Here is a 12,188-nt window from a genome sequence, read left to right as displayed (position 1 = left end):
TTATATATAACTGATATGGAACTTGGTTCGTTAGTCTCATGGGATTGTGGTGAGGATCAACAGGGAGGTAACAGTGTGGTGAGGTAACAGTTCTATGTCCGTTTTGAACCACTATCTAAACACTGGTTAGCGATGGAACTGCTGTGATTCCCAGGAGGCCGCAGTCACCCGAGCGCAGCAGCCTGGGGCCGTGGCTACTGTAGAGCCAGGGAAGAGGTAGGAAAAGTGTAAAAGGCAAACAGGAGAATCTAAAAAGCCCTAAAATCTAAAGCCATTTAGACTGAGGAGAAATGGCCCTGAGCATCTGAATGTATTCGGGAGTCTCACCGTATTAAAGTTAAGAAATGATGTCACAGAGTCAACACTAAGTCATCACGGACATATTTAAATAAATATGATATCCTCAGGTTTAAAAGATATGTAGGTATTCTGGAAAAATCTCTCCAGAATGCCTTAAAGAATGAAAACTTTGGACGGTGATTGTGCAGGAACCCCACATCTGATGGTAGGCCTCTGTCCAGAGAAGCCAGGTGAGGACAACAGTCTTAGAGCTTCTATTCTAACTGCACAGCCAGTCAATATGCTGTCATTTGTTTTGGTTTTACAGTGGGATTGAAGACAGTATCACGTAAACTTTTGTAAATTTTTATTTTAGAAGCCGCTCCCCCAAGACAAGGAACTATGTATACTTTGTCAGAAGACTGTTTATCCAATGGAGTGCCTGGTAGCAGACAAGCAGAGTTTTCATAAGTCCTGCTTCCGGTGCCGCCACTGCAACAGTAAGCTGAGGTAAAATGTTTTGTGGTCCGTGGCACAAATCTTGGAGGAGTCTACAGTGTACACATGCCTCTGGAAGATACAAATTCGTCTAGATCTTGTTGCCATTGAAACACCTATAACGGGGGATGTGGTCAGGTTCTGTTCTGTTTTTCTCAGGATAGCCGTTTTTTCCTATTGACCTTTTTCCTATTGAAATTTTGCTTTCCTGATCAAATCCAGAAGGGTCCCTTTTGTCCAATCCTGGAGATCATAGAGACACAAAAAAATCAAGAAATGCTGTGTAAATCAGGATTTTTAAGTTATTACTTTAGTCTAAAGTCTAGATTCTACTTTCAACCTTATTTTAAGTAAGCCCAACGTGGGACTTGAGCTCAAGACCCTGACATCAAGAATTAGCATGCTCAACAGACCGAGCCGGCCAAGCACCCCTAAAATCTAGATTTTAGATCAGGAGTCAGTAAGCTTTTACTGTAAAGGGCCAGGTAGTAAATATTTTCGACTTTATAAGCCATACTATTTCTGTCACTAAACTTTCCAGTCGAGTGCGAAAGCATCCACAGACAACTAAACGAACAAGTGCGGCTATAAACTGACGGGCCCAACTGTACTCCGATAAAACTTCATATGCAAAATCAGGTGGCGGGCTGGAGTTTACCTAGGTCTGGGATTTTCATCTAAGTAAAAATAATAATAATAATTTAGAGTATTGTCAGTGTCAGGTAAGATATGCTGCCCCCCCCCCCACTCTGGGGCAACAGAAGCACCTTATCAACACAGTCACAAATGAATTTTAATGAATGTGGCATTTGGTGTGGCTATCATCTGAGATGCTGAAATTGTAATTATTTTGCTAAATTTAGTGTGTATCAGGCTATATCTTTCCTGGCGTTAATTGCCAATGTCAAACACCTCTTACTGCAAACATGTTTTTTCTTTGGTTTCCATGACACCAGAGTATAATGGTTTCCTCCTACCTTCCGGGTGTTCCTTCTCAGACTCCTTTGTGAGTGACTCTTTCTTTGTCCATTATTGAAATGTTAGAGTTCTTTAGAATTCTGTTATGGCCGCTTATTCTTCTCACTGTTTATAATCTTTGTATGTAGATGCTTTACTGCATCCGCTCCCATGACTTTAATCATCATCCATGTGGAATAACTCTGAAACCTGTTCTAGTAGCCCATTCTGTCCTCTATCAGATGCTTATATCTTAATTACTAATATTTACCTCCAATTATATTTCTCATAAGTATACGAAATTCAATATGGCCCATTATCTTCTCTCTACCAAAGTTCCTTTCTTGACTTCGTGATCTCTATGATACTCTCTCAATAAATGACATTAACATTAACTCAATGATGGAAACATGAAGTTACCTTTGACTCCTTCCTCTTCTTCATTCCCTGTCTCCAAGCAATGACCAAGTCCTATAATTGAGGTCCCATAAATGCCTCTTGAGCTATACACTTTTCTCCATCCCCACACACCAGGTATCCTCCAAGTGTCATCTCTCACCTGTACTAATGCCACACTCTTTCTAGCAGTTTAGTCTCCCTGCTTCCACTATCTCTTACCTCCATCACCACCAACAACAGCTTGCCCCAATACCATGCTCCATGCTGCAGTGAAAATGATCTTTCTAAAATGCAAATCTGAGGTCACATCTGTGTTTAAAGCATAATGGTTTCCTCTATCAAAGTCAAATTAGCATCTTACTATGAATTAACAGGCAATTTAGAATCTTGCCCCACCTCCTTTTCTAACACCCCTTCCTCCCATTGCGTGTTACTTTTCATGAAGACTTCATTTCTTTCAGTTCCTTAAAATCATTATCTTTCTGTCATATCTAGTTGGTCCCAAATGTTATTTCCACTTCTTGTAAGAGTTTTCCTATGCCTCTCCTCCAGGTCTCCGCCGGCTAATATGTGCTTATTCTTCAGACCTCAACTGAGACTTCATGCCTTTGAAGAAGCCCGCTTTGAGCCCCACATAGGGGTCACGTGTCCCTCCTAGCGCTCCCAGACCATCCTCTGTGCTTGCCCCATTCTTAACACAATCTATTATAATTGTTTTCCAGCTATAGGAAATGTGTTCATGTTTGACTGACAACACCTAGTAAAGGCTGACATTTAGTAAGGACTCGAAAATATTTTATGACTGATATTTTTTAAAAATCATTGTACAAAAAGCCACAAATATAGAAAAACAAAGCAAATCTATGGTTTAATGAATGATTATAAAGTGAACACTTTGTAACCTGTACCAAGTTCAAGAAATAAACATTGCAGCAGTTTCAGAAGCTCCTTCCATGTGCCCCGCCCAAACACCAGTTATCTCTCTCTCTGAGTGAACAGTATTCTTTTTCATTATTGCTTCCTTACATTTTTATAGTTTTTTAAATCCAAATATGCTCTCCTAGATACAATAGTTTTACTCAGTTTTTTAAACTTTGACATTTCTTTTAAGTCTTTTAAAAGGTTTCTGTCCATTTCTTTCATTCCTTGCAATTTATTTGTGAATTTTCCACAGTCTGGATTTGCTGATTGCACACTAGTCGTGCAGTTCATATGCTCCTTTCTCCCCTGCATTTCTGACAAACTGTCAGCTGAATCTAGATTCTAGTGTAAACTAAGATTTGATACCTTTTGCAAGAACATAGGGAGTGTTGGCAAGAAGAGAGTAAGCACATAGTGTCTGCTTATCTCTGGTTTTGTGATCATAGCAGATATTGAAGCTTAACACCTATATCGATTAATTGATGTCTGCAGAATGTTCATATTCTCATTTTATTCTTTCTTTTTCATTTTTAGTTTGAATACTTTTACAGAAGATGCTTCCCCTCATCTACTATTTGGTTACTTGGTGGTACATTTGGTAGAGGAAAGGCAGAATAAATGCATAACTTTTTTCCCTTTATTTACCTGGTTTGTCAATGTATCAGTTATTTATTTGACAATGTAATGAAATGGTTCCTTATCATCCCCTAGAGGTAACTAATTTTAAAATATTTGTAATATCTTTATAAACTCATAGGTTTACATGTATTTGATTGGTTTCAATCAGATGCAGTTATTATTATTACTGAAACTCAAATTATTCTTTTTTTTAAATTTTTTATTATGTTATGTTAATCACCATACAATACATCCTTAGTTTTTGATGCAATGTTCCATGATTCATTTCTTGCATATAACACCCAGTGCTCCATGCAATACGTGCCCTCCTTAATACCCATCATGGCCTATCCCAATCCCCCACCCCCCCTCGCCTCTGAAGCCCTCAGTTTGTTTCCCAGAGTCCATAGTCTCTTGTGGTTCATTCCCCCTTCTGTTTACCCCCCCTTCATTCTTCCCTTCCTTCTCCTACCGATCTCCCAGCTATTTCTTACGTTACAATTATTCTATCCTTGGCCTCTTCAGGTTTTCGCCTGAGTCCTTTTGGCAAGACCTAAGTAATCTTTGATAGTTTCCTCATCACCTGATAGGACTAGGTATTTCCTTTTGGCAAGACCTAAGTAATCTTTGATAGTTTCCTCATCACCTGATAGGACTAGATATTCCATGCTCATTTGGTACATTTATTTCCCCTGGACCTGGAATCAGTCATTTCCCTAAGCTCTGGTTTCTTTATATGAGAAATGGCATTTCAATACTACAACCTCCATGCTCTTTTCTACTGGATTGGTCACTATTTTGAAGTTCTCTTGGTGTTAAGAGCTAGCAAATATTTGTATATAAAGAAAAAATATGTCCTGAATTTGTAGGAATATTTCCAAATTGAGTTCAAAACTGAATTGCTTTTGCCTTAGTCTCTTCTCTATTCCACATCTGTTTCCTTGTTTTCACTTCAGGACTGTTGGTTCTCAAAGACTAAGAAGATGACAGAATTAGAATATCCCATATTCAATTGAACAACAATTTTGGAATGGCAAAACTATCAGCACCCTTAATTTGATTATGAAAACTTTAAAAAAATAGCATTTGCACCTCACTCATCCACACCCCATTTTTTAAAAATTTTTTTAAATTTTTTTTTAAGATTTTATTTATTTGACAGAGATAGAGACAGCCAGTGAGAGAGGGAACACAAGCAGGGGGAGTGGGAGAGGAAGAAGCAGGCTCATAGCAAAGGAGCTTGATGTGGGGCTCGAGCCCACAACGCCAGGATCACGCCCTGAGCCGAAGGCAGACGCTTAACCGCTGTGCCACCCAGGCGCCCCCACACCCCATTTTTTTTTAAACTGTGCTCAATCTTTGGTGTCATATGAAATAGCCATCACGTGTCACACCGTCTCCCTCTTGTCCTCATCTCATCTTAGTTTATAGGTGACAATATAGAGAATGCTTGCCACCAATCTTTATGTCAATGTTTCTGTAGCCCTTCTGGTTATGCAAGCTTATTTTCCAGTACTGCCCTCACAAAAGTCTGTTCTGTGATCTTGATAATGGAAAGTCAGTTTTGCTGAAAGTAAAATCTTTGACTTATACTTTGTTTCATTGAATATCTTAAATGTATTCCATTTTCTTTTGGCATAAAGTGTTGCAAATGACTGATAATCTAATTTCCTTTCTCTTATAAATCATATGCTCTCTTTTTTTCCTTTTTAGATAAATACAAAGGATCTTTTCTTTTTATTTAAAGTCCAAAAAAATAAAAAATAAAGTCCAGTAATTTGACTAGAATAGTTGTTGATGTTGGTCACTGCGGGTCAACAGTGTCAATGGCCTAGTGTGCTCTTGGAATACGTACTTTCAGACCTCTTTGTATCAGGGAAGTTTCCTTGAATTGTAGCTTTTTAGTATTTAACCTATTTCATTGCTTTATTTTCTACTTCAGGAACTCCTTTTATCCATACGTGTATATATTGTGCCTCTCTTTTTTTTTTAATAATAATTTTTTATTGTATTATGTTAGTCCCCATACAGTACATCCCCGGTTTCCGATGTAAGGCTCGATGATTCATTAGTTGCGTATAACACCCAGTGCACCATGCAATACGTGCCCTCCTTACTACCCATCACCGGCCTATCCCATTCCCCCATCCCCCTCCCCTCTGAGGCCCTGTTTGTTTCCCATAGTCCATAGTCTCTCATGGTTCATTCCCCCTTCTGTTTACCCCCCTGTGCCTCTCTTTAATATTTGTCTTTCTCTCAAATCCTTCTCCTTTTCCATTTCTGATTGTAAATTTTCATCTGCTTATTCCCCTATTTCTTCTTAAAATACTTTCTACTGTGTTTATTTGCTCTTATATTTCTTTTAGTTTAGTTTTTACTACTGACTTTTTTCTTTTACTTCTGTTTTTTTCCCTGATTTCTACCATTTCATTTATGACGTTTTCTAATTACAATTCATGCTGTTCTTTCAAGTCTCTTTATCATGTTTTAATGTTTTTTAGCCCATTTTTAAAATTTTGATGTTGAGAACATGTTTCTCTAGCATGTTTTCATTGTCTGTAGGATATTAAAAATGCTCCCTACCCTGTTTTTCCTTATAATAACTTTATATAATATTTGGCCTCAATACTTTTCTCTTGCTTATTTTTGTATGGCATTCATTTCCCCAAATCTTACAAGGAGGCAAAATTCAGGATGGTTTTTCCAAACTTCACAGAGCTACCAAAAAACTATAATTTCTCGATTCCTGGGATTTCCTGCCTCGACTCCTCTCCCCCATGCTAGTCGGGACCTTCTCTTTCTTTGTTGTCATCATTATCCATTTACATTTGGATTCCACTCTCATGTTTTTTTGTCAGGGTATGTCTTGTCCTAAAAAGAGAGTTTTAATTGGTCATCTTTGAGAGTTTGACTTCTCTACCTTCTTCAGATTTTCCTTCCACAGAGCCCTTGCACTCACTGGCTAATGGAGGAGGTAAAATCTCTCCTCATTTCAGCTACTATTCTCTGATTGACATGTGATACTTTCCAGGAAATACTGGCTGGCTGTTTTGTGGTCTTATCTTTTCTGGTCTTTCAGACACCTTCCTTGCTCCCTCCACTATCACTCATACAGATGCCACTTATAGCTATTGGTTTGTTCTTTCCTCCTTGTGTTTTGGGGTTGGTGGGGATACCTCGTCACTTAATTTTGTTACAAATTTTATCCATGGGTTTAAGCTTTGTTATCTAATTTGTGTATCTGCTTTTATGTGGGGGAGATTCAGAGATATTAAAAAAAAAGATGCCTTTGACCAAACTGATTTTAATTTTAACGGGCACTCTATTTGTTAATCTCCCCAAAGAGGCCAAATAACCAATTGCATAAGCAAGCTTTCCAATTCACTCAAAATCTAGTTAATGAGAAAATTTTAATAGTTCATTGGTGTGTGTGTGTGCTATTCAGGATTTATTGAAAATTGCAGCCCCGTACATAAATTACTGAGTTAGCAGATTTAGTCCCATCATTTTGCACCATCTATAACCACACACGCATTACACCATAATACCTATTATACCAATACTTGACATACAGCATGAAATTCTAAATACTGTAAGACATGTATCATGTGAGGTATTAGTGGTAACTATTATCTAACAAGAACATTCAATTAGTAAGCACATTCCTATTGCCAGTAAGTTAACTGCACTGAATCTCTGACTCATTCTTGAAATAGTTACCTAATTCCCTATGAATTTGCAATATATATATGGAATGTTAAATATTTTTCTTCTTTTTTTTTCCTTTTTGGCAGTTTGGGAAATTATGCATCACTTCATGGACAAATATATTGTAAACCTCACTTTAACCAACTTTTCAAATCTAAAGGAAATTATGATGAAGGTTTTGGACACAAACAACATAAAGATCGATGGAATTGCAAAAATCAAAGCAGCTCAGTGGACTTTACTCCTAATGAAAAAACAAATATGTGTAAAGATAGTGCAGAAAATGCTGCCGTACTTGGAGATCCTAATAAACATTTAGATGATGGTAACAGTAAAGGGCAAAGAGATGATGTGAGAAAATTCAGGGAGAGGGGAAAATTAAAAATCATTTGGCCTCCTTCCAGGGAGATGCCTAAGAAAACTTTCCCCCTTGATGAAGAGCTCAAAATGAGTAAACCTAAATGGCCACCGGAAACGACAGTTGCTACATCTGCTGAATTCAAAAGTGAATCACTAATAGAACACATTAAAACTCTGGAAAATAAAGGACAAGAGCAAGATAACATTTATTTCCTGCAGCCATATCTGCAGTCCATCCATTCAGGTCAGAAGGAGGATGTTACAGGAATCAAAGAAATGGAAATGTATGAAGCAAGAAAAGATGAGAGAAAGGAAGGAAATAAGAATGTGCAAGATAAGTTGAATGAGGCTGAAGATACAAAGAATAAAAGGAAAAGTGAAATGGATCTTAATGACAACAATAATGTGCTTGTGCAGAGTGCTGAGAAGGAGAAGAATGAAAAAACTAATGAACCTGATGGTGCAGAAGTTTTGCAGGTTACTAACACTGATGATGAGGTTGTGCCAGAAAATCGCAAAGAGAATTTGAATAAGAATAATAATAACAATTACGTGGCCGTCTCGTGTCTGAATAATTGCAGGCAGAAGACATCTATTTTAGAATTTCCTAATCTATTACCACTGTCAAGTGAAGCAAACTACACTGCAAGTGAAAATCAAATTGAAAATTTAGAAAATGCATCTAGAATCTCAGAGTTACTTGGCCTATTTGAATCTGAAAAGGCATCCGCGAGGAATGGACTAACTATGGCTCTCGGGAAACGGGCTGACGGAGCTACTGCTGGCAGTCCCGTGCAGTCTGCTCCCAAACCGGGCCTCAGTGGTGGCTTCATAGTAAAGGAAGAAAGTTCTGGAGCCTCTTCTGGTACAAGTATCTTAAACATCAAAAGAAACCAGGCAAATAACAAAAACCTACACTTCTTCTTTTCTAATACCATGAAAATTGCTGCTTTTTCCAAAAAGAATGAGAATATTTTCGAGCATGACTTCATAGATTCTGTCGACCAAATGAAAAATATGCCATGTTTGTATTTCAGAGAATTTGGGAAGGATATCAAACATGGGCAGGGTGAAGCAATAGGAAGAGCCCCCATTAATGGGAATCCCAGTTTTGGTGCTCTGAGCAGTGAATGTGCAGCTAAGCCTTCATTTCCCAGATTGGGGGTCCAGTCTGGACAACTCACTGTGGAAGAGCAAATTAAACGGAATAGGTGGTACAGTGACACTGAGTAAAACATCTCTAGAGGACCACTTAGTGTCACTGGAGTCCACACTCGGGCACTGAGAAACACTGATGTCTCGAAACAAGACTAGAGATTTTGATAACCTTTTGTTAAACTTGTTGTAAACTTGATGTTCAGAAATTTCCTGTCTATCACAACAGGATTTTCCTTGTATTAAGCTATACAATGTTTTCAATCTACTTGGAATGAAAAGTTGAAACAATATGGCTCTGTTTTCCTGTCAAATGGCACTGAAGTCTATCGCGCTGTTTTTCAACATGCCAGGTAACATCACTGGCAGGATTCTGTACTGATGATGTTTATCACAATTCTTCTACCTTCTCTACAATTTCTGCTGAAATAAAATGAAATCACCTGGGGTGCAAACCAAAATACTTCTGAACTTTTTTGCAAATATATTGACATTTTAAGTATATATGTTTTCCATAATTTAGGAACTGTCTTTTCAGGGGCATGTATTTAACACACACACACACACACACACACACACACACACACACTCCTGGAAAAAATAAAATACTAAATCAAAGACATGGTATTATTAGAAAATATAAAATTTTCATTTCTTGTTTGCTCTGTATTTTTTCTAAAGATTTTATATATTTATGTATTTATTGGAGAGAGAGTTAGTGAGAGAGCGAGAGCATGAGAGGGAGGAGGGTCAGAGGGAGAAGCAGACTCCCCGCTGAGCAGGGAGCCCAACCTGGGGCTTGATCCCAGAACCCTGGGATCATAATCTGAGCCAAAGGCAGAGGCTTAACTGACTGAGCCACCTAGGCACCCCATTTGCTCTGTATTTTTAAAGATATGAGTATTGTTATGTTTTTAAAATAATTACCTATAGCAAACTATCATGGAATATATCTGTAAACATTTAATGAAAAATATCAATTTTTCTTCAAAATAATGTGGAGTCCATACTCAGAAATCAACTGAATGACAAGATTTTGGAAGTTACTTAAATAAATTATGCACATCACATTTTTATTGCTTACCATATATAATCAATAAATATACAAATCATATTATTATTACATTTTGTCAGGTTTTTTATCGTATTTGATGGATATTAAGGTTTTCCATTACAAAAAAGAGACTTTGGAAAATTTGTCTTCTGAATTTTCTGCCGATTTTACCTTCTTGCAAATATATTTGATGATTCTGAGAGGAAAAAATAATGTGAATATAAATGTGTGGCTTCACATTAATTTGAAGTGTACATACGTGAAAACGGGCCTTATCCCCTTTTCTCCAATATAAACACAAACCACTGACTTTCTATTAAGTATGAAAACACAATGTAGTGTTGCAAACTATTTTTCCTTAGAAAGTGTAACAAATTCTTGCTAGTATGTTCTCAACAAATAGATCTAAGACTCACATTACTAGTTTTTAGGGCTGCCATAACAAAATACCTTAGACCGAGCCGATTAAACAAACATAAAGTTTTATCGCAGTTCTGGAGGCTAGATGTCCAAGATCGAGTTGGCGAGTCAGTTTCTTCTGAAGCCTATCTACTTCACTTTTCAATGATAGCTTCTCTCTGCACGTGGTCTTCCTTCTGTCTGGGTCTAAGTCCAAAGTTCTTCGTCTTATAAGGACTCCAGTCAGATTAGGGCTCACCTTAGTGACCTCTTTTTATTTTAGTTAATTATTTAAAGACTCCAAATATAGTTATGTTCTGAGATGCTAGGGGTTCAGACTTCAACATATTAATTGTAGGACAGCACAATTCAAATCATAACATCAAGAAACCACATTTTACCTTTAGGATATTTTTGTTTCGTTTTGTTTCATTGTTTTACATATGTCTGTTAATGTTATGAAACAATGTCTCAATTATTTTTCACTTAGGATTTAATCATGGAACTGTGTCATATCTATATTTATGCTATAAAAAATCATATTTCCGGGAAGATAATTCTCTTTCGAAGGAGTTAGAATGGGCCCACGCTAGACCAAATGCTTTACCAGAAGAGGCTGTGTGATGGCAGAGCTTGGCATGGAAGGGGCTTTGAATTATTTATTTGAGACTGGGCCTTCCAATGAATCTTGTAAAAATGTTTTATCCCCCAGAAAGTTGTGCTGAATTGTCTTTTGCAGTTTCCACACAATCAATCCTTGTGACAGATTTGGGGCTCTGGGCAGCACATTTTTTTGGATTAGAACAACGGTTTTCCTACAGTGCAGTAGAACTACAGAATGCAAACCTACCACCCATTCCCTGGTGTGCAACCAACATGTGCATCTGGCATATTTTTCCCCAAACTAACAATTTTCTATAAACATCTCTAGAGTAATTTCTAAAGGCACATCAATTTTTTAAGGAACTGGATGATAGGAAAAAGAATACTTTCTCTGCTGTGTTTTGATAGTTACTGACTACTGGTTACTATCCAATTGAGGAGTAGAAAATTTTCCCGTTGCCAAGAAAATGAACTTACAGAAAGATAATCACAGATGTTGAAGTAAAAGAGAAGTGCAATACTTTTTTTTCTCTCTCTCTGGAAATGTTATTGAGAACCAAGGGTGATTTCCAAATCTAATATAAAAAGTTTTGAAATCTGCAGGTATTAACAGTAATGTGAAATCTTATTTTAGAAAAATTGAATTTACATGGAGATCAGAAATAGGCCATGGACATGATACTCAGATTCAAAATGAGAGCTTTGAGAGCATATGAGAGGAGCTGATCAGCACAGAGTCTCAATCCCCTGGAAATTAATAGAAGACAAAAAATATTTTAGATAAATATAATCTAAAAGTAATCTAATCTCAGCTTTTATAGAGTCCTTTGGAAAGGCTAATTTAATCCATTCAACACAGTTCATTTACTGTAGATGTTTTCCGCTAAATACTATGAGAGATTTTAAAATTTCAGGTATGCAAATGAAGTGGTAGAAGAAAGATAATAGTACTAGAATATCTACGGTATGGTCATTATCTTTTGATATACTACTTTTTTTGTGGAAAATAAACTAATGGACAGGAAGCCTGACAAATAAACACTGTAGTATCATCCAGTCAACAGCAACTCAACAAATATTATGGAGCCCTTGGTATTTGTTGGCAGAGTGACTTTTTTAAAAGGATAAACCATGGCATAGTCCATATAATCCCTCTGACTAGAAAGAGGGGCATTCAAAAAAAAAACAAAAAACAAAAAACTAATCAGAGTTGATACTTATGTATGTAGAGGGAATC

General features: G+C 37.1%; 1 protein-coding gene across 2 annotated transcripts in view; it reads left to right on the top strand.

Moving 5' to 3' along the window:
* XIRP2 (xin actin binding repeat containing 2) overlaps nt 1-8,973 on the top strand; it is a 286,390-nt gene extending 277,417 nt beyond the window's left edge. Inside the window, exons 8-9 of one of the 2 annotated variants that reach the window (XM_008687061.2) lie at nt 656-789; nt 7,467-8,973. In XM_008687061.2, the coding sequence (XP_008685283.2) occupies nt 656-789; nt 7,467-8,973 (1,641 nt within the window). Of the gene's footprint in view, nt 1-655; nt 790-7,466 lie in introns of those variants that run through there. The other variant, XM_008687060.1, reaches the window with a different exon arrangement.
* The last annotated feature ends 3,215 nt before the right edge of the window (nt 8,974-12,188 follow it).

The sequence above is a fragment of the Ursus maritimus genome, unplaced genomic scaffold (genome assembly GCF_017311325.1).
Source record: "Ursus maritimus isolate PB19 unplaced genomic scaffold, ASM1731132v1 scaffold_1, whole genome shotgun sequence".
NCBI lineage: Eukaryota > Metazoa > Chordata > Mammalia > Carnivora > Ursidae > Ursus > Ursus maritimus.
The sequence above is the reverse complement of the archived record's forward strand: the minus strand, read 5'-3'. Positions and strand labels throughout refer to the sequence as shown.